Source organism: Helianthus annuus, chromosome 8, assembly GCF_002127325.2.
Source record: "Helianthus annuus cultivar XRQ/B chromosome 8, HanXRQr2.0-SUNRISE, whole genome shotgun sequence".
NCBI classification, from domain to species: domain Eukaryota; kingdom Viridiplantae; phylum Streptophyta; class Magnoliopsida; order Asterales; family Asteraceae; genus Helianthus; species Helianthus annuus.
In genome coordinates, this window is record NC_035440.2 from 47,215,299 (window position 1) to 47,239,302 (window position 24,004).

The 24,004-nt window shown below is 39.3% G+C and overlaps 1 protein-coding gene across 1 annotated transcript; it reads left to right on the forward strand.

The window, feature by feature from the left end:
- The first annotated feature begins 1,343 nt into the window (after nucleotides 1-1,343).
- LOC110902074 (transcription factor JUNGBRUNNEN 1-like) lies at nucleotides 1,344-14,686 on the forward strand. Its single transcript, XM_022148814.1, has 3 exons — nucleotides 1,344-1,548; nucleotides 1,840-2,036; nucleotides 14,063-14,686. Exons 1-3 carry the CDS (start codon nucleotides 1,344-1,346, stop codon nucleotides 14,684-14,686), a joined length of 1,026 nt encoding a protein of 341 aa, XP_022004506.1.
- Nucleotides 14,687-24,004: the final 9,318 nt, after the last annotated feature.

A 24,004-nucleotide genomic window follows, 5' to 3' on the forward strand; every position in this document is an offset into this window, starting at 1 on the left:
AAATGTTACTTAAAAGTTTTATAGATAATATATAGTTTGTAACACTTATATATTAACAACAAAAAGAACAAAAAATATTAACAAACTAAATCTAATACTTAATAAAATGATAAATAAATAAATAAAGCCTTTGAAAAAAAAAAAAAACAAACAGAAAAGCAAACCAAACGTTTACTATAACATATTAGTATGGAAAAATTACAAAAAATGTCACTTGATTAAGTAACATTACCAAAATGTCACCTTCAAGAGTCCATGGAGTGACCCCTGAACCATGGGAGGCGTCCATCAATGTATGAAAAAGGGCTGGCCGGAGAACTTGTTTCAGTCGCTGGAAAACGTGTGCAGTACTGGAGAAGAAACCCTAACCCTAATTTTTCTAAAAACACCCAATATCATAATGACCATCCACATTTCTTCTGTTCTACCCTATTAATCATAATCATCATTATCATCAATATTTCTTCTGTTCTACCCTCTCAATTTCTCTCATTTCTTCTTCAGTTTTGTTTGGTTTGGGGTTTGTGTGGGGTTGTATGGGGTTTCTACGGGTTGTACAGATTTGTGGTTTTGTTTTGCAAGCGTTCAGAAGTTTTATCAAATGTGCGACTGGTTTACTTTTCAATTTTATTGAATTTGTTAATTTGATATTAGGGGTGTCAATGGAAGTAGTAGTGGTGATTGGAAAATGGAAGTAGTGGTCATGGTAATCTGCAGATAGGGGGAGGGAAAGAGTTAGATAGATGTGGTGGTGGTGGGTGGATTCAGTGGTGATGGGGGTTGGTTGAAGAGGGGTTTTATAAGGTGGGAGAAATCAGGGTAAAAGGACATAAATGCCCTCACATGATAATCACGTGATATGACTTAACTGGAAAACAAAACTAGGTTAGTGTTAAAGGACGTAAGTAGTAATGAGTTTTCCAAATAAAGGATTGCGACTGTAATAACTAAAGTTAAAGGCTATCCATTGTAATCTGATACAAATATGAATAAAGAAAAGTGTAATTTACCCATAAATAAATTATCCAAAATATCAGTTTGTTACAAGAGATAATTAAGTCTTCAAAATATCAGTTTGGTACATGAAATATTTAGGTCATGTTACTCAAAAATAAAAATATAAATCATCAAAATAAGTTTTAAAGAAAAGAAAACAACCTAAGTGATTCGATTTTGAATAAGAAATATATTTATCATCATTTATTAGACTTCCGCAAGAAATGGATAAAAAATTTCATAGTTTATATATTGCTTTCTTTTCACGGATATATATAATAAAGCAGTACTTTTTTTTTTCATGCATTCAAATCTCCAAATTTACTAAAACCCTGTGCTCGACGTAAATGGCCGAAGACCAACAAATTGTTCCATACATTCAACAAGAATTGCGTGATTATGATGATGCTTTAGAACCCGGTTATCGCTTTTGTCCAACCGACTCGGAGCTCATCATCTACTACCTTAAACGAAAGATTGAATTAGGCGAACAACCCAGATGTCGGATATACGATGTTCATGTTTATAGCCACCACCCTAACGAACTTACAGGTATGTGAAGTATAATCCGATCTACCATGCATCTTTCATAATATATAAAACAAAGAAGTATCACCGTAGGCCAAATACACTAGTATTCTGTCGGTAAAGGTGGTTACCAACGAAACACCATTGGTAAACCGCTGTTAAAAATATGGTCATGGTAATTTGGTTTGTGATAAAATATTGATAGACTGCTTTACCGACGACTGATACTTCTTTGTTTAGTAGTGTAATATTTATTTAGTAGCGTAACACGTTACACTAATCAATTAATCTTTCTTAACGGTTTGTTGATAATAGAACGTTACCGGTCGTGTGAAGGCATATTTTACTTTTTTACAATGAGAGAGCGAAAACACCAGACGGGGACACGAGTGAATAGAAGAACCAAGGACTTTGGGTATTGGAAATCGACCCAGAAAGATACGAAGGTGTATGATTTTGTGACGAGACGAGTGCTTGGAACAAAAAGACCTTTTGTTGGTGCACTTGTGTCTGTACTTTGTCTGTATTCGGTCTGTATATAAACGATGTTCTAAGTCTGTAAGTTGACCAAGTCAACCATCCTCCGGTTAGACTTGGTCAAACAGTTAGAAAGTAGTTGTCTGTCTCGAAGGATAGCTCCTCGAAGGATACTGTTGATCCTTCGAGGTTCTCGAAAGATATGCTTCGATTGTTAGATCTCGAAGGATCATCCTTCGAGGTCATTGCTGATCATTCGAACATATTGTCATCGATAGATGATCCTTCGGACCATCTATCGGATCCTTCGGACATGACCTGCTGTGTATGGGTATAAATACCCATGCATTGTGTTGAGTTCAAGACAGATAGAACACACACATCCGAGAGATAGGCTGAGAGCATTCTGTCCGGAACTCACTCACACACTTTGAGAGTTTACATGTTAGAGTTGTAAACATTGTGCTTGTAACCGAAACCTTCATTTGCATTAATACAAGTTGTGTTAATCGGTGAACCCGTGTGTGTTTGTGTTTATACTTGTCTCATCCCGGTTTGCTTGCTAGCTTGGATTCCGCACTCGCTAGTGGGTTAGTATAACAAGGTTTGAGGTTCGTCATCATCCGACAAAAGGGACCTACAAGTGGTATCAGAGCTTGGCTCTTTACCTTGTTTAAAACCGGGTTATTCAAGTTCTTGGTGTGTGTTTGAACACTTGGTTTAACACCCGTTTTTTTGTTGGTTTTTCTACACTTTTAAACTGGAAAACGTGTTTTAAACTTACCGGGAGTGTTCGTAAGTGGGTTGGGTAACTTAAAAACTTGTTTTTGAGTGTGTTGGTAATTTCCGGTCATATTCCGGTCAATATTCCGGTGACTGGTTTGAAGATAAGGTTTTCCTTTTTGGGTAAATTATCTTTGAAAATCTTGGTTGGTGAGAAAGTACAACCTGCACATACCGTCTTGCCGAAAGTTGACTTACCAACCCATCACCTTTTCACCTACCTATCACATCAACGTCAGTTGTGTCAGAATCTCTCGAAAGATATCTTTCGACATCGAAAGACCATCTTTCGATCAAGGAAGGCTCGAAAGATCATTATCCTTCGACCCATCCTTCGAAGTTTGAAACATATCTTTCGATAAAGGAATCTATTCGAAAGACAGTGTCCGAAAGATAGGGATTTATCTCGAAAGATAAGGATCTTTCAAGTGTGAATCTTTCGAGATTTTGAATCTTTCGTAGCCAGTGCTCGAAAGTCAACAGTGATCTTTCGAACACTGTTGATCATTCGAACTAGTGTGATTTTTCGAAAGTCAGCCATACGAAAGATAAGGATATATACTCGAAAGATAAGGATCTTTCAAATAGTGAATCCTTCGAGCTTGTGAATCTTTCGAAACCATTGTTCGAGATACAACAGTGACCTTTCGAGTACTGTTGATCCTTCGAACAATAGTCGATCTTTCGATTGTGGTCAGTTTATTGTTAACAAATTTCTGTGATTTCAGATCTTTCGACCAGGATCCTTCGGCTGTGTTATCTTTCGGATTATTCACTTAGCATTTATTTTGTTTTCCAATCATGAATCCGAGTTGGTGGAATCCTGCCCCAGACAGTGGTAAATATACAAGTTCAGGTGTCACTCCTTCATGGTGGGGTACACCGGCGCCAGACAGTGGAAAATACACGTCAACAAGTCTATCACCTTCATGGGCCGAGTCTCCGGTATCGACATCTTCTCAGGGAAATCAGTGGGCGTTAGTCTCGAATCAAACTCCTAGTATCCAAAGTATCTTACTGAGCGAAAGTGAAACAGGAAGTTTGAATAGACCTCCGAAGCTGATGCATTTAAATGAGTATCCGGGTTGGGCTGACAGGTTCCGTACATATGTTCTGGGCCAGAATACAGAGCTGTGGATACGTTTCACCACAGATTTTGATCAAGCTATCGAAGTCGCTGCTTCAACAACTGCTAGTTTTGCCGATCTTCCAGAGGATCAGAAGAAAATTTATGATCTGGAGAAGAAAGCCTACGCCATTCTCACTCAGGCGCTAAGCAAAGACATCTATCATCAATTTGTCAGCTTCAAGACTACGAAGAAGCTGTGGGACGGATTGAAAACCAGGGGAGTAGGAAATGAAGCAACACGTCAATTGCGTCATGATCTGCTCAAGAAAGAATTCGACTGTTTCACATGTCTAGATAAGGAGTCTTTGGGAGACATGACAAGTCGGTTTTATCATTTGCTTACTGAGCTGAATAATTTTGGTGTGACGACAACTCAAGCAGAAGTGGTGAAAAAGTTTGCTGACGCTTTACCTCCACAATGGAGTAGCTTCTTGGAAATCCTGAAGTATAACGGAGTGTTGAAAACTACAAATATCAACGACTTCGTGCAGCTTCTGGAAAACAAGGATCAGGAGGAAACCTTAAAGGCGAAGAGAGTTCCATTGCCACAAAATCCTGAAATGTATTGTGGAACTTCCAATACTTCGTCTGCAAGAACAGGTCCACATGCTCCTTTGCAAACAGCGTTTGTCACAACCACTGATATGTATGGCAATCCGGTGCAAGTTCCTGTTAAGCCACCTCCCACCACAGACATGTATGGAAATCCAATAGAACCACCTCCTCCTCCTCCTCCTGCTCAACAACAACGTGCATGTTATGGAGGAACATCATCTGCTGGTCAACAGTCAAAGTCAGGTACCGTACAGCTCGACACGTCAAGCTTCTCTAAAATCAGTGTAGAAGTAGCTAAGGAACACATGGAGCTGCTTAACAATGTAGTGAGCGCGTACTGTGGATTAATAGAAGGTCAGATTGGCAACATTAATCTGACACAAGAAGACTACAGGCAGATTGATAAAGATGAGATGGACTTGATGGACATCAAGTGGGCCTTTGCGAGTGCTGTGAGAAGAGCAAAGGATTGGATGGAAAGTACTGGAAGAACCAGCTTGGAAAGTAAACGAGACACCAAGTATGGGTTCGATAAACAAGCTGTTAAGTGCTTCAACTGTGGTGAACGGGGTCACTTTAAAAGGGAGTGCACAAAGCCAGCCCAGCACGGGAATCAAAACCCCTTCAGAAACCAAGGCAACCAGCAGAACAGAAACAATGATCGTACATTGGTACCCGTCAACAACCAAACCAACCGGGCACTTGCGGTTCAGGTGGATGAAGGTTGTGACTGGTCAATCCAGTTGGGTGGTGATGCTCCCGATGGAACAGCATGTTTTGCTCAGGTTGTGAAGAAGCTAGTTCACACCAGTGGTGGAGAATCTTCTGTCAGTGGTGGTGAATCATCTGAAGATGAAGATTCGTCTGGATACAGTAGAAGTGTTGATGAAGAATCATCCAACTCTGGTGATGATCATGTGGGTGAGACATCTAATGTTTCGGATGATGTTGACTTTGATGAACTTTTGGAGGAAGCTGCAGCAGAAACTCAAAGAAGATCTATTCTGGTGGATCAAGCTGCTTATTCTTCGTCTTCTCTCCATTCAGCCTTTATGGCTAATGTCGACGGTTCATCAAGTCAGGTATGTGTCGATGAACCCACTGCTGTTAACTGTGATGAATGTGCTAGGTTGCATGCTAGGTATGCTGATTTAGAAGGAAACATGTCTGAGTTGCAAGCCAAACATGATGCTTTACAAGCTAGTTTGTTTGACTTGCAAGACAAACATAGTTCCTTGAGTGCTGAGTGGTGTGACTTGCAAAGCAAGCATGAGGCTTTGCAAGAGAAATATGATGTGACATTCATCCACAATCAGAAGTTGACTGTGGATCTCTCTAAATGCACAGAAGCCAACATGTTTTATGAAAACCATGAAAAAGAATTTAAGTCAGTAATTGAAACATTAAAGAAAGATAAAACTGAACTAACTAAAATGGTTTCAAGAAAACAAACTGATATTAATTTGTATATATCTCGCCTTGAGATTATGCAAAAAGAGATGGCTTGTGTGAAAACCGAAAGTGATGCGATCCAACTCAAGCTAGACAGTTATTTGAGTTCTAGCTATGTGTTAGATCACATCATTGATGTTCAGAAGGAAAAGAGAGATGTCACATGCATAGGCTACAAGAAGTGTCCACCACCAGTGAGACATAATTATGATGCCATGCCTGATGAAGAGGACAGGGTATTCTTTGAACCTTCTGTGCCTCTAGATGTTAAGGAGTTTGCTGCAGGACTCGGATACCAAAAGGAAGTATCCTCAGATTCAGATGTGTCAGCAGATACATTTGTGAGTGCTGAACAGAATCAAGATCCTCCAGTTGTGATTGAGGATGCTGATTCGTCTGATGATGAATCTGATGATACTGTCCCAGCAAAGTCTGATGCGGTAGTCAAAAATGAGGACATACCTCTTGAGAATCACATTCTATGTGATCCCCCTGTACAACCCGCTAAGACTGTTGCAACTGAGTCCTCAACTGCAGAAGAGCCGGAGAGTGTGAATTTGCTGTACACTCTAGTTGGTGATGATAAAATTTACTCAGACAAAGATTTTCCCATTAAGAATGTTAATCAATCCTTAATCTGCAAAGTCTTTGAAAATTCGACAAGTAAGTTTTTGGGAAAGACAGGACCACGTGTTACAGTTACAAAGTGTCCTCCTATTCCAAAGGCTGAGATTCGAAAACAATTTGGCAACAAGAAATTACCAACAGTGCCAAAGCAGCAAAATCACACCAAGCCCAAAGAAAAATCACCGGCTCAAGTCCAAAAGAAGCCGAACCAAAAGAAGAAGAAAAATGTTAACTTTGTGAAATCGACGGGAACAGACAAAATTGAAAAGTTTGAAAACCAATCTAACTTAGATTTTGTCAAGAAAACTATTGTCGAGAAAAGAAATGAACCAAGCAGTTCAAAGCCTAGTACCTCGGGTTCACAAAGTTCAACATCATCGGCTAAGCGATCACATGATACTTCGGGGTTTGTAGAACGAAGATCATGTTTTGAGTGTGGAACCATTGGACATATTATTCGTAATTGTCCATATCTTCATAAACAAAAAGGAAAGGTTGATGATCCCCGTGGCAAAACTGACCGTAAGCAAACTGTTTCCACAAAACAAGATCCCCGACTTGTAAAAGAAAGGGTAAAGAAACAGAAAAGACAACAGGTCAAGAAAATTGAAAAAGCAATTAAAATCGATGTGGTTCAAAAACAATCTGTTGCTGTAAAACCAGACAATTCTACAACTTCAAACAATCAAGAAGTTAAAGTTTTAAAGAAAGACACTGGTAAAACAAAACAGACATGGAAACCTAAATCGGTTACTGAATCAGGGGGACCATCACAATTCACCAACCATCAAAGACAAGAAGTTATTGTCATTGATGAAAATGGAAGACCCAAGACCACAATGGCTTGGGTCCCCATCTCCAACTAATTCATTTGAGTTCATGTTCAGGGTGCTTCAGGAGGAACTATCAGTAGTCATTGGATTGTTGATAGTGGGGCATCCAGGCACATGACAGGCGACATGAAGCTTCTCTACGACGTTAAATCTATTAGAGGAGGTTATGTTGCTTTTGCTGGAGATAAAGGTGGATACATAACGGGTGAAGGAATGATATCTAACGGGATTGTCAGCTTTGACAAGATCAATTTTGTGCAACAACTTGATCACAATCTTCTTAGTGTTTCTCAAATCTGTGACAAGCAGTTCTCAGTACACTTTGATGCTAATGGATGTTATGTGCTGAAACCCGGCTTCAAAATTCCAAAAGAATGGATTCTCTTGTCGGCTCCAAGGATAAATGATTTGTACGTCCTTGACATGAGCCAAGCTATTACTACGTCTGCACAAGCAACTTGTTTCGTTTCAAAAGCCACAGAAAAAGACACTATCTCTTGGCACAGACGAATGGGTCACATTCACTTACGCAAAATGAATCATTTGGTTTCAAATGAATTGGTGAATGGTGTTCCCCTCAAAAATTTCCATCTTCAAGACGTCTGTGTTTCGTGCCAGAAAGGAAAGCAAACAAAGAAGAAGCACCCTACAAAGAAGATCAACACGGTGGCAGTTCCTCTTGAACGCTTGCACATGGATTTGTTCGGTCCTGTCAAGCACAAGAGTATTCGGGGTGATCAATACTGCCTCGTGGTTACTGATGATTATTCAAGATTTTCTTGGGTTGCGTTCATGGCACACAAGAGTGAAACCTTTGGTATTATCAAAAACTTGATCATTCAGATTGAGAATTTGTATAAGTTGAAGGTTAGGCGAATACGTAGCGACAATGGTACTGAATTTAAAAATCATTCCATGACGGAGTTCTGCACTTCAAAGGGTATTCTTCATGAGTTTAGTGCAGCTTATACTCCTCAACAGAATGGTGTCGCTGAACGTAAGAACCGCACATTGATCGAGACTGCTAGGACAATGTTGGTAGAGTCACAGTTACCCATTCCATTCTAGACTGAAGCTGTGGCCTCTGCATGCTATACATTGAACAGAGTCCTTACAGTCAAAAGGCACAACAAGACCTGCTTTGAGCTTCTTCAAAAACGGAAACCAGATTTGTCTTATCTAGAACCGTTTGGAGCTCCATGCACAATCATCGATCCTAATGGAAAGTTTGGGGCAAAAGCAATTGATGGATACTTTCTTGGGTATGCCACCCCTAACTTACGAGTCTGGAATCTAGAGACTAAAAGGATCGAGGAATGGTCTGAGGTCAGAGTACAAAGGCACACCTTGCCAGTCAAAAATCCGGGTCAACCTTGGATGTTTGAGTATGATGACTTCTTCAATTCGATCAATGTTGAAGCCGTTGAAGAAAATGCTGCGGCTAGGATGTTTTTCCAGAGTGACAATGCAACAGTTTCACCGGTGGTTCGTCCGATTCTTGTGAATCAAGAACCATCTTCTTCGGTGAACAACAATACTCTCAACAATGAGGATTTTCATGATGCAAACGAATTGAACGAATCTTCAGAGGATGATGAATTTCTAGATGCAGATCAGGAAGCTCCTACAACAGCAGTTCATGGTACTTCAGAGGGTACTCCTCCAGTGGATGCCCATAGAACAGGTGAGGCTACTGCATCATCCTCTTCGTCAATTCCGGGCCTTGAATTGGTTGTTGATCTTAACCTCAACAACCTGGGTATAAATGTTCCAGTTCCAGATAATCCAGAAACAAGGATTCATAATACCCATCCTCAACAAAACATCATTGGAAATGTGCAAAGTGGCGTTCAAACAAGAAACATGTTGCGAAACAACAACAATGCAGGCTTGTATGCGGCTATTCGAGAATCCGGGCAACAAAACGACTGGTCCTTCGCGTGTTATGTCTCACAGGAAGAACCAAGAACGTGGAAAGAAGCCTTGAAAGATAACGCTTGGGTTGAAGCAATGCAGGAAGAACTGCAACAATTCCAGAAGCTGGGTGTCTGGAAACTAGTAGAGAAACCTGCTGGATACAAGAAGATTGGTACCCGTTGGGTTTTCAAATGCAAAAAGGATGACCGCGGAGTTGTTATCCGAAACAAAGCTCGTTTAGTCGTTCAAGGTTTTCGTCAGATTGAAGGGATTGACTACAACGAAGTCTATGCACCAGTGGCACGTCTCGAAGCAATTCGAATCTTTCTAGCCTATGCGTCCTTCAAAGGATTCAAGGTTTATCAGATGGACGTGAAAAGTGCATTCTTACATGGTGTGGTTGAAGAAGAGGTATATGTCGAACAGCCTCCAGGTTTTGAAGATCCTATCCATCCCGATCGGGTTTGGTTGCTCAACAAAGCTCTTTATGGTCTTCATCAAGCACCGCGAGCTTGGTATGCAACCTTATCTCACTATCTGCTGGAGAACGGTTTTCGTAGAGGTCTTATCGACTGTACTCTTTTCATCAAAGAACAAGATGGAGATCTTCTTCTGGTACAGGTATACGTTGATGACATTATTTTTGGTTCTACTAATGATGTCTTGTGTAGGGAATTCGAGCGCATTATGCAGGATAAATTCGAGATGAGTGCTATGGGGGAAATGACTTTCTTCTTGGGCCTACAAGTTCAACAAACAGAGTCTGGGATATTCATCCATCAGACTAAATATGTTGGTGACATCTTGAGCCGGTTCCAGATGTCTGATGCAACGCCCATTGGTACTCCATTGCCAACAAATCACGGAATTACTCCTGACTTGAAGGGAGAAGCTGTTAGCCCTTCTAACTATCGCGCCATGATCGGATCTCTCATGTACCTCACAGCATCAAGACCAGATATAATGTACCCAACGTGCCTGCTTGCCAGATATCAAGTTAATCCGAAGGCATCACATCTTGCAGCTGTCAAAAGGATTTTTCGTTATTTGAAGGCGTACCCTGACACCGGTCTGTGGTACCCTAGGGATAATAACTTTGAATTGGTAGCTTTCAGTGATTCTGATTTTGGCGGATGCAAAATCGACGGTAAATCCACAACGGCTGGATGTCAGTTCTTAGGAAATTGCCTAGTCACATGGCAGTGCAAGAAGCAGACGTGTGTCGCTACATCAACATGCGAAGCTGAATACATTGTTGCCTCAAGTTGTTGCTCCCAAGTTCTTTGGATCCAACAACAAATGCGGGACTACGGTTTTGAATTCCTAACTACTCCTATTTACGTTGATAATTCTGCTGCTTTAGATATCACTAGAAATCCTGTGCAGCACTCAAAAACCAAACACATCGAAATCAAATATCACTTCATACGTGATTGCTTTGAGAAAAGGCTAATCGATGTTGTTAAGGTCCACACCGATGACCAACGTGCCGACTTATTTACCAAAGCTTTTGACAAATCTAGATTTGACTTCTTATTATTGGTAAATGGCATTAAGGTCAAGCAAGAGTAAAACCAACATCGGAAAATCATTTTTGTAAATATCTTTGTGTGTTTTAAATTTATCTTAGTTTATTTGATTTTAGGGGGAGTAAATCCAAAATCTGAAAATCCAAAAACATTGAAAAATTTCAAAAAAACAAAAACAATAGAAAATCAAAAATGAGTTTCCTGGCGAGCAAAAGAGAAAGTGATAGTACATCAGTGGTCTATCCAAGCCTCTTTAAACCTTAAATGAAAAACGATAAGCAGCTCTATATAAGATGTATCGGTAGGCTCACAATCATGTTAAAGTGTGCAGGGTGATATAAATCTTAATCGACTGAAGACCAGGTGGGAACCATTCATTGGCATATGGTCTTAGTACCGAAATTTCGTTTGATAGATTGCCGAGGTTCTGAGATATTCGGTCTTTATGCTGCTTATCATCTGGGTATCTTGGTTGTATCTTTTACCGAAAAATAACGGGGATGCAAGTCTAGATCTTCCATGATACTATACATACGTGTACATATTACATACCGCATTCGACCTCAATAAGTGATAAACAATCACATGTCCAAAACAAATAAGTGATAAAATATCACATCTATCCGGGTGTCAAGTTCGTCTCTCTGCTGTACGGAAGTACTGACCTGTTCACGGACTTGCACCTGTGCCCTCATGCATACGAAAATCAAGTTCCTCCTCAATAAGTGATTATATCACATAGGACTTGTTTTCAATTCAAAATAAGTGAGTATCTCACAATTTATACGGTCAAACAGATGATAATCGGTATACTCACCGGTAAGATGAACTCTCGTGCATACCTTGATACGGGAATGTGTCGTGATGTGGATGAACACCGGTCGGTAAGTATAAATCATACCTTAACGTATCCCCTCGCCATGATTACATCTGATAAGTTGAGCTTAAGTGGACAACAATACCGATAATTGTTATAGGATGCTTATCTTAATGTTAACTAACTAAACAACAAGAGTGTTTTGGCATGACCGTGCACTGATATGATTCTCTTACCCTCGAAACTCGCAAAAAGAATGTTTGTATATATTTACTGCTTAACTTTTATTGCTTTCTTCTAAAACAGTTTCGTCGTTTGGTTCATATCAGCACGACATTAGCGGTGATGTCGTTTGATAACACTCAAAGGATTTTAAATTGTTGTCTTTTAATTTCAAAAATACCAAAAAGATTTTAGGTGTGTTTTAATATAAACTTTATAAAAGCCAAAAAGATTTTCTTTCTTCTTTATTTTCGATCGTACGACGTTGGAGCTCAAGTCTTCGTTACCTGAAACCTGACTGAAAACCGAACTGACTAATTCTTCATAAACGGTCAAAATTTGCATGTTTGAAAGTTAAAACTAAAATTGGCAAATTTATTAAACTTTCAAACTGTCGGACGGTGTTTGATTATGACATGGTCATTCGTGTGTCATTTGTTTATTCTATTCCAAGCAGTTGTTCTCATTACGCGTTTAGATTTCTTGCATGTGCAGATTCTAAAGGCTAGGAGAACATGGTCGATGACAAGCTTTGGAATGAAGACACGACGAGAAGGCGCTCAAAAGATAAAGATGATCGAGTTGCCGCTGGCCATCATCAACACCACAAGGATCTCACTTCATAAAGATAAAGTCTTTTCACGAGCATAACTCAAGGGGGAGCTTATGTTAAGGGGGAGTTTGTCAACACACTTCCTACATGATACGGGTAGTTTGTTGATACACTTTCTGCTTTCAAGACGTGAAGACTTTGAAGATCCTCCGACTTTGAAGACTTGAAAGGACATCGAGACGAGTCTACAACTATAGAAGATAAAGACAAAGCTACAGCCAAGGGGGAGTTTGTTGGTGCACTTGTGTCTGTACTTTGTCTGTATTCGGTCTGTATATAAACGATGTTCTAAGTCTGTAAGTTGACCAAGTCAACCATCCTCCGGTTAGACTTGGTCAAACAGTTAGAAAGTAGTTGTCTGTCTCGAAGGATAGCTCCTCGAAGGATACTGTTGATCCTTCGAGGTTCTCGAAAGATATGCTTCGATTGTTAGATCTCGAAGGATCATCCTTCGAGGTCATTGCTGATCATTCGAACATATTGTCATCGATAGATGATCCTTCGGACCATCTATCGGATCCTTCGGACATGACCTGCTGTGTATGGGTATAAATACCCATGCATTGTGTTGAGTTCAAGACAGATAGAACACACACATCCGAGAGATAGGCTGAGAGCATTCTGTCCGGAACTCACTCACACACTTTGAGAGTTTACATGTTAGAGTTGTAAACATTGTGCTTGTAACCGAAACCTTCATTTGCATTAATACAAGTTGTGTTAATCGGTGAACCCGTGTGTGTTTGTGTTTATACTTGTCTCATCCCGGTTTGCTTGCTAGCTTGGATTCCGCACTCGCTAGTGGGTTAGTATAACAAGGTTTGAGGTTCGTCATCATCCGACAAAAGGGACCTACACCTTTAGCTTTTTATGACGAGAAGGATCAAAAGACTGAATGGCTAATGTACGAGTATACTTGCAATAATCTAAATATCCCAAATGGAAGCCATTCCAACAAGGTATATTTACTATTTCTACTATTTCCTGTCATAAGCTGATCACTTGATCTTGAAGGCCACAAGCGCCTATCTAACACAAGCTGCAAGTTAACCAATCTCGTTGGTTAGCAAGGGTATTTAGGCCTATAAACGAACCAAAACGAGCATGAACGAGACTTGCTCATGTTCGTTTGTTTAACTTAACCAAACGAACATGAACACTTAGACAAACCGACTTTCTTTTTGATGTTCGTTTGCTAGGTAAGTGAATGTATTCGGGTTCGTTTATGTTGGTTCATCAATATTCTATACTAGCGTAAATAAATAAATGGAAGGACGTAAACGTAATGGGCTCATTACTAATAACTACTAAATGAATAAACGTAAATGAACGTAAATGAACATATATTAAGAAATATAAATGAATAAACATAAATGAATGTTAATGAACAAACATAAGCGAACGTTTACAAACGAAAAAGAATGGATAGGACAAATCCGGCGAGCAGTTCACTAACCGTTTGATACGTTTATAGGGCTAAGGGTATTAGCAGAGTGAATAAAGAGGAAACCATTTCAACACATATATGTATTATCCTTTTATCTATCATTTGGTTTTGGACCAACTTTTGTTCTATTCTTGTAGATGACGGATTGGGTATTGTGTAAGATATACAAGAAACATTCAACCCAAAGTGTTAATCATAACAATCAGCCGGATCAACAAGTTCAGAACAAAAGGAATCAAGAGGAGACAATTCATCTACAAAACCAAATAAATCAACCTGCAAAGAGACCAAAAGTGTCAGCAAATTCCGAAATAAATCAACCAAGCGAACGAGTTCAACATCATGAAACTATTAATCATTTGGGATCTATGTTTCAATCAAACCATCAATCTGTTATTCACAACAATGTGATGGGTGCTCAAGCATTGCGTATTGGTCATGACCAACGTCAGGGATCAAACACCAATCCCACACTAATCACCATGCAATCGTCGGCTACATTTCAAGACCCTAATCAAGAACAAGTTCAATCTTTTACCGGGAGCTCAACGTGTGAACATTACGATCAGAATCAATGTATGTCAGCTTCAACAAACGTTCATAACACCTACCAAGAAGATAGTCAAACACTAGTCAACATGCAAGGTGGTTATAATCGATCCATGGAGGAGACTGCTACTGATGACAATCTTTGGGACCTACTAGACTATGAGGAATTATTGTCACTTCTTGAAGACGAAGATGGCCACACCATGAATTAAGGAAGAGTACTCTTGAATGCATAGATAGAATCATACCCGAACATTCCGTTTATTCATTTTTGTAATTACACTTAAGACGCTGCCAAGAATGTGTTGTTGAACATTTTATTACATATAGTGCACGTAGAAATGTTACCAACCAAATTAGGTGATCATTGAGTTTTAAGCTTAAATATGTGGTTTTCCAGATGGCGACTTTCAATAGCTAAAAACATTTATGATTGATTAAAACATATCAGTTATGTTTTAGACTTTAAGCTCATTTACTGTATTGTGTTGTGTACGTAGCTCACAAGTGTCACCTCGACTTTTTAGATGTAAATTACTTTTTTTTTGAAAGGCAAATTTCTTTTATTCCCAAGATCTTTTTCTCCCAAGGTATTTAAAGACTTTGCCTTTACCAATGAACCACCACCCCATTGGTGGTAGATGTAAATTACTTTTTTGCTTAAACAAATGTGCAACTCGCAGATACTTTAATACTTTGATAGACCGATCAAAATGTTTAATTTTAGTACATTTAGAACATATCATGATATGTTTTTTAAATATAACATGATATTTTTTTTTAAACCGGTAATACAAACACAATACAAAACATGCATACATAAAAAGTTACTTTCTAAATAATATGTACACATATAACTAACAATGCTACGACCATGCTCTTATATTAATATTTTAGGTCACTCAATTTTCTTGTTTTATAAAAAAATATAGGGTCTTTTATTAGAGATAAATGATTATAGTAAATAATTATATTATATTATATATCACATGCACTTTAGGAAGTCAATCTTTGTTGTAACAATTTCCGATTCTAGCTCCTTGATAGCTTGTACAAATTATAAATATTATTGTTCTCAATGTAGAGAATTGCCTTTTACCAAATTATCTGTGCTGATTTCAATATGGTATCTAGAGCCTATTAACTCTCACGAGTCTTCTTCACAAAATCCATCCTTTTCCCTTTTTTTTCTCTGCCAGTATCAGTTATTTCCATGGCTTCCCAAATCATCCATATAACTGCCTCAACCCACGAGTTTTCTTCACAAAATCGATCCTTTTCCTTTTTTTTCTCTGCAAGTATTAGTCGGCTTCCCAAATCATCCATATAACTGCCTCAACCCATTTTCCTATCAAATTAACCTCCGACAACTTTCCCTCATGGCGCAAACAAGTCCTTTCAACCCTTATCGGTCTTGAACTCGACAAACATATTGTTGGTCTCATCGAACCACCTCCGAAAACCGTTGTCACTGGTGATGCTATGTTATGCGAGCGGTTCTCGGTCACGAATCATCTCCCTCAAGTCCAAGTTAGCCAAAAATCCCAAGGGATCTCGCACCATTACTGAGTTTTTGCATGATATGAAATCCATCTCTGATGCCTTGGCCATTGCCCAAAGCCCTGTCACCGAAGAAGATCTGGTGGTTCACATCATGAACCAACTCGACGACGACTACACCAATCTTGTTGCTGCCCTAAAAGCACGGGACACTACCATCTCCTTTCCGGTGCTTTTTGACAAACTCCTTGATCATGAACGAACATTACAAGAGACGACCGCCGTCCCGTCATTGCCACTGTCAACCAGACGCAACGTCATACTCCTCGGTCCCATGTTAGACCTACTGACCATCGAACAACCATATCCAACCCCCTGCTTATGCTTCCAACACCAGATCATCCTGGTATGCTCGACCAGTGACCAGGCCAACTCGCAACAACACTTACTGCCACTACTGCAACATCCCCGAGACGAAGGACTGCAGGAAACTTGGTTATTTTCTAAAAGAAGAAAATGTCACTGGTCATGAAAACTCGTCCTCAGCTTCTATGGTTAATTACACTTCTATGGTTAATTACACGGCTGCTCACCCAACAACCATGAACCCAACCTGGATGTGGGACACCGGTGCATCTAGCCATACCGCTTCACAAGCAACCTCAACCTCCATGCCCGTTCTTTCAGAATATGGAGGCCCGGACGAGATCGTCTTAGGTGATGGTAAACCCTTCCCATTACACACACTGGTCAAACAACGATTCACACAAATTCACATCCTCTCCTATTAAATAATGTATTAATTGTTCCTCATTTGCGCCATAATCTCATTTCCGTTGCTAAAATATGTCGAACTAACCGTGTTTCTGTTGAATTTTTTCCATTTCATTTTCTTGTTAAGGACCTACGCACGGGGGCGCATCTCATGCGGGGAGTGAACGTTAACAACGTTTACTATGGACCATCCAAATCCCTTCCTCAACTTAATGCAACAACAACGGGCTCTCTTCTCTCATGGCACCACACACTTGGACACCTATCGTTCAAAGTCTTCAATTCCTTAATTACTAAATTAGGACTTCATTGTAATAAAGTGTCACATGAGTCTTTTCATTGTAATTCTTGTTCATTGAATAAAAACCATAAGCTTAGGTTCGGACAAAATTCCTTTGTTGCAACCAAACCATTACAACTTATTTACTCGGATGTTTGGGGACCAGTCCAAACTTCAATTGATGGATTTAAATATTATGTTATTTTCGTTGATTACTATTCTAAATACGTATGGCTTTACCCCATGAAGCGCAAGTCGGTGTATCGACTCTTTTTCCATAATTTAAATCTTTAGTTGAATTTTTTTATGACACCTATCACCTCCTTATTCACCAATAATGGTGGTGAATATGTCGGCCTTACACCTTATCTTATCTCAAACGGAATCTCACATTATACACGCCTCACACACCCGAGCAAAATGGAATCACTGAACGCCGCCACCGTCATGTGGTTGAAACAGGCTTTGCCCTTCTCCACTATGCTCATCTACCGTCAACTTTTTGGTTTCATGCATTTCAAACCGCCACCTATATAATCAATCGGCTTCCCACTCCAATCCTAGATAACAAATCTCCATTTGCTATGTTGTTTGCCACTACACCTACCTATTCAAAACTCAAACCTTTTGGTTGCTTATGTTACCCGTGGCTCGTCCGTACAACAACTCTAAGCTTCAAACCCGATCCAAAACATGTATTTTCCTAGGCTACTCAACCTCCAAATCTGCATATAAATGTTTCGATCCTATCACATGTAAGCTCTACCATTCAAGCCATGTTGAATTTATTACTCACATCTTTCCCCTTAAAAACCCACACTCCATCTCTCCTCTGTCAACTTTTGACTCATTTATCCATGCAACAAAACCCAATAATTCTAATACTCCACTTTTTCCCTCCACTTACTCCCAAGTCAGTGCCACCTCCGACATTCAATATGATTCTGTCACTCACACTCCTCCATCAACTTTTATCTCTCCTCAAACCACACCATCTCACCTAGCTAAAACCACCTCTCACATGTCATCTTCCCCTCTTCTATTCCCATCAACGTCTCAATCTACTTCCCCACAACGACCAACACTGCTACCTTCCTCTCCTTCTCTTACCACTTCACCTGCTTCATCTCTTTCCAACACTCCAATCACTACACCTTCATTCCCTTCGCCAGCAACTATAAACCCATCTACCTTACCTTCCCGTCGCCAACCAAAACCGAACCCAAAATACTACAATTCCAACTTTATAAATTCCACCACCCTCCATCCTCTACCTCCTACTCTTGAACCCACACCTCATCTTCAAGCCATGAAAGACCCCGAATGGAGACGCGCTATGGACCTTGAGTTAAATGCCATTCTTCAAAATCACATGTGGGATCTTGTTCCGCAAACCGGTCAAAAACCAATCGGTTGCAAATGGGTTTTCAGAATTAAACGAAAACTGGATGGCTCTATTGACAAGTACAAAGCGCGTATCGTTGCCAAAGGTTTTCACCAACAATATGGTAAAGACTATTTTGACACTTGTCCAGTCACGAAACTAGTTACCATACGCACAGTCCTATCCATTGCTCTTTCGCAAAACTGGCCCATCCGTCAACTAGATGTGAACAATGCGTTCTTTCATGGAACCCTTCGTGAAGACATGTACATGATTCAACCACCCGGATTTGCCAACTCCGAATTCCCAACTCATGTTTGCAAACTCCGAAAATATCTTTACGGGCTTAAACAAGCTCCACATGCGTGGTATAATGAGCTCTCTGTTGGATTTATATGTACGGGTTCGATAAGTCAACGCTGCTGACCGAGCTATGACCCGTAAGAGTTACACCTTGGGCAACAAACATTAAATCCACTTAACTCGATTAACTGGTGATCACGAATACTTAACGGGACGAAACATATAATTATCTAGAATAATTATGTATTCTTGTGGAACGGTATTTATTATTTATACACGTTATAAATAATGTAATGTTTAATTACTTATTTAATTAAATTTTGTCTTTGCGGGATTTGTATCATGTTTGGGCTTGGACTAGTCGTATTGGGCTTTGTAGGGCCTAAAGATAATTAGTGATGGTTATTAGGGTTTATGAGATAAAGCCTAATTACCTATTTATATTATATTATATATAATATACATATACTAATTCTCTTTAAAAAGGAGACAACAGTGAGTTGACGTCAAGAAAGAAAAAGGTGTAATTCCTTTTCTTTGCGTGCTACGATTAGCAAAACCAAAAAGGGGGAGCAGCTGCCACTTCAACAAAGTGTGTTGCCTCCTTTCTTTTTCGTGATTCTTGTTCCGCGAGGCACATCCGGTTACCGTGTTCGTGTTCTAGCATCCGTTCGTTGTACCTCGGTGTCTCACGCGGTTATTATTAACCAAAAGGGTATAATTTTTCTCATCGGTAGATTAATTATTTTATGTATCGTATTTGCATGTTTGTAACCATGATCCTGTTCGATTCACTTTTGGTATTAATTATTTATATTTATTCCACTGTGTTTTTGTTAATTATATATTTAGTTAATAAAATATATCAAACCCGTTTTGATAAAAGTAAAATTGACACCATTGAATCCCAACAGTGGTATTAGAGCCACGCTTACAACATGCAAATCGGAACCGGTCCTTTTAACCGGTTATAGATCTCAAACTTTAACTTGTTTAAAGTTTCAGATCTAAATATTTCTCGGGCAAAAAGTTATTTGATCAAAAGTTTTATTTATTTTTATTTGACCAAAAGATTGCTCACATTAATATGATTGTGTTGAATATATAAATCTGGCCAACCTTGTACTTGTATTTTTGTTCTTGTTTTGTTTTTGTTTTATCGTTTTTGGCCCACTCTGTGGCTCAAAGTTGTAATAGATTAGGGTTTCAATTTTATTATATTCTCATATTATAATGTTGAAGACCCAAAGACAAAACTGAAGACATTACAGGAATCAAGGAGGTGCTAAAGACAACTAGATGCACTAGGTCCATCCTTGTGTTTGTTTGTTACCCCGTGACCAAGTTTGGTCTTGCTATTTTGGCTCTAGCAAGAACAAACAAAATGGCCTAAATATTTACATATTTATTTTTGCTATTATGGTTGCTTTTATCATATAAGTTGTTATAAAACATACCAACCTAATACCAAAATTTTAAAAGGTGTTTTAAAATGTTCACAATCAATTATAACAAGTTCTAAATTGATTTTTACAACATATAAATATTTGTTATAAAAAAATAGTTTATTTTAAAATAAATAATAACCATTAGAGTTTTTGAAATTTAACAAGTTTTAACTTTCCAAAACTCATAACTTAATAGTTTTTAAAACTATTAACTTTTATATGGTTATACAAGTCGCGACAAACTTAGTTGTAATAGGTTATTTAAAATTAAGTGTCCTGAGAGATGAAATGGTTCATCAAGATGTCACGACTAAATATGTACTAAAATTGGCTCTTACGACCCTATTTGGTAAATATTAAATTAACCCATAATTAAAATCAATAGTCTATGTCATCCTATCACAAGCTACACTTGGAACGTAAAAGCGAATCATCAATGTTTGGAGCCACATCACCACACTTGATGTCTAGCATATCCTTCCAAGGTGCAAGGGTTTCGTTGATACATCCGGCCCTTCCACAAGTACTTCTTTTAGGACGACTATTACTTTTTCTTTTCTCACCACATGCTCCAGCTGTCTCGAAAGTAGAAAGTCGGCATAGATGAGACTAAACGTATCAATGCATAGACAAGAGTTGTCTTAGCGGCCTCATACTCGAGAGTTGTGCAATTCTCACAATTGACACTCGTTGTCAGTCTGCCTAGTCACTTACTAAAGTGCATGCCACAGCTGCCTTTACTACTGACATAGCCAGATTCTCATTCCTTGTTCTAATTATTGTAATGGGTCATTAATTAAATAAGGAAATATACATCGAAAATACTAATTAAAATCTCTTTGCTTATGTAACAGATGTCTAATGAAAACAACTCCTTCGTTCTCAAGTCTATACTTGAAAAGGAAAAACTGAATAATACCAACTTTCTCGAATAGCATCGCAATATGAGAATAGTTCTCAAGATGGCAAAAAAAACTATATATCTTAGATGGCCCAGTCCCTACTGAGCCTAAAAGTAACACTACTGCTGCTCGTAAGGCATTGGAAAAGCATAACGAGGATGCCGTTGAGGTAGCCTGCCTTATGCAAGCCACCATGTCTCCTGAACTTCAGAAGAACATGGAAGATAAAGATGCTTATGACATGATCCAACAACTGAAAGGCATGTTTCAGAAACAAGCCCGACAGGAGCGATATGACACCATGAAGCAGCTCATAATCTGTAAAATGCAAGAAAGATCGTGTGTCAGTACTCATGTGTTTAAGATGAAAGGGTACATTGACCAGATGAAAAAACTTGGTTATCACCTGCAAGATGAAATGTCAGCGGACTTCATCTTGAACTCTCTCCCTAGCTCGTATGACCAATTCATTATGAACTATAATATGAATGCTTGGGTGAAGACTATGCCTGAGCTACATGGTATGCTCAAAACGGCTGAGATGAATATTCCACATAAAACCAACCAAGTTCTGATGGTCAAGTCTGGTGGTGTCAAGAAGCCCAACAACAAGAAAAAGGCTCATAACAGCAAAGGCAAGAAAATGGCTGTTGTTGCTACCAAATCTGCCACCAACAACAAGCAGGTTGCTAAACCACCCCCTCCCTAGGAGCATCAGGGCTTTGAATGCAACCAAATGGGGCACTGGAAAAGGAACTGCCCACAGTATCTAGCCAAGCTGAAGGCGAACAAGGCTAATAACGTTGGCACTTCTTCAGGTATTCTCATTTATGTTATTAAACTTTTTACTGTCTACAGCAACACATGGATATTTGATAGCGGGTGTGGTTACCACATCACTAATGTTTTGCAGGAGCCTGAAAAGTGGAGGAAGCTGAAACAGGGCGACATGGAACTCATTGTTGGTGATGGGAAAAGAGTGCCTGTTCTTGCAACCGGCACATTTCATTTTTCATGTCCTTCTGGCCTTGTAGTTAATTTAAACAATTGTTTGTTTGCACCTTGTATAACTAGAAACATTATCTCGGTTTCCCTTTTGTTTGAACAAGGTTTCAAGTACGTTTTTAATGGTGTTTCTATTTCTGCCTACTTGAATGATATCTTTTATTTTGAGGCTAAACCTCGAAATGGTATTTATGAGATTGATGTTCAAACATGTAATAACATATATCATCTTTCTAAGCGTAACAAAGCTGGTATGAATGAAACCTTTCTATGGCATTGTAGACTTGGCCACATAAGTAAGGCACGAATAAAATGGCTCCAATCCGAGGGGATTCTTGAATCCACTGGACATGACTCCTTTAATGATTGCGAATCTTGCTTAGCTTGCACACTCACAAAGCGTCCCTTCACCGGTGTTGGTGAACGGGCCAATGGTCTGCTAGGACTCATTCACACTGATGTATGTGGCCCTTTCAGAACCATGACAAGGAACCATGAAAGATACTTCGTCACTTTCATCGACGATTACTGTCGATATGCTTATGTCTATCTTATGAAGCATAAGCATGGAACTTTTGAAAAGTTCAAAGAGTTCCAAAACGAAGTAGAAAACCAACTTACTAGAAAGATAAAAATACTTCGATCAGATCAAGGTGGCGAATACCTCAGCTTAGAGTTCCTCAATCATCTCAAAGAGTGTGGAATAATTTTGGAACCCACTCCACCTGGCACACCCCAACTTAATGGCGTGAGCGAGAGGAGAAATAGAACCCTAGTTATTATGGTTCGATCGATGATGTGTAGAACTAACTTGCCTCACTCCTTTTGGGGTCATGCTCTTATAACTGTCGCCCGCATTGTCAATCTGGCTCCGATTAAAAAGGTAAACAAAACCCTATATGAGATATGGAATGGGCGTAAACTCGATTTGGAATACCTAAAAGTATGGGGATTTGATGCATACATCACAAGTGATGCTGATGATAAGCTCGATCCTCGAGGCAAAAAGGTTGTTTTCATCGGATACTATAAAAGAAGCAGATATTATTTCTACAATCCTGATGCAAATGTTTCCATAAAAAGGAAGGGGCACTTTCCCGAGGAAGAACTTCATAATCGAGGAACTGGAAATAATGTGGTTGATCTTGAAGAAATCCGAGAATCAACAACAACCGTTGATGAAGTCGGAACGTCTGAACAACAAGAAATTGTTGCTGATGAATCAGACATGAACACAGGCGTTCGCAGAAGTAGAAGGACCCGTAATGAACCTGACAGATACCTTTGGCATCTCGAAGGTGCTGAAGTCTTGGTAATAGATGAGTCTAATGACGAACCAACTAACTACAAATATGCTATCTCAGATCCTGAATCTGCGAAATGGCTGGAAGCCATGAACGCTAAGATGCAATCTATGCGTGATAATCAAGTCTGGGACTTGGTTGAGCTACCCCCCGAATCTCGGGCAGTAGGAAGCAAATGGGTTTTCAAGAGAAAAACCGATATGCATGGAAATGTACACACCTTTGAAGCACGACTAGTTGCGAAGGGTTTCACTCAAACTCAGGGTATTGACTATGATGAAACCTTCTCGCCCGTTGCTATGATCAAATCAATCAGGATATTGCTTGCCATAGCCGCGTACTATGACTACGAGATATGGCTAATGGATGTCAAAACCGCTTTTCTTAATGGGCATCTCTCTGACGATGTCTATATGGTTCAGCCAGACAGTTTTGTTGATCCAAAATATCCTAGTAGGGTGTGCAAATAAGTCCATTTATGGACTCAAGCAGGTGTCTCGTAGCTGGAATCTTTGTTTTGACTAAAAGATCAAAGAGTTTGGTTTTGTTAAAAATGAAGATGAGCCTTGTGTTTACAGAAAGGATAGTGGGAGCACTGTATCATTCCTCATCCTGTATGTGGATGATATA

What these genes read in the sequence shown, in the direction of transcription:
- LOC110902074 (XM_022148814.1), top strand. Translation starts at nt 1,344, where the DNA reads ATGGCCGAAGACCAACAAATTGTTCCATACATTCAACAAGAATTGCGT. An exon ending in CCACCCTAACGAACTTACAG is followed by an intron (nt 1,549 to 1,839) that starts GTATGTGAAGTA and finishes TGTTGATAATAG; the next exon opens with AACGTTACCGGTCGTGTGAA. An exon ending in TTGTTGGTGCACTTGTGTCT is followed by an intron (nt 2,037 to 14,062) that starts GTACTTTGTCTG and finishes CTATTCTTGTAG; the next exon opens with ATGACGGATTGGGTATTGTG.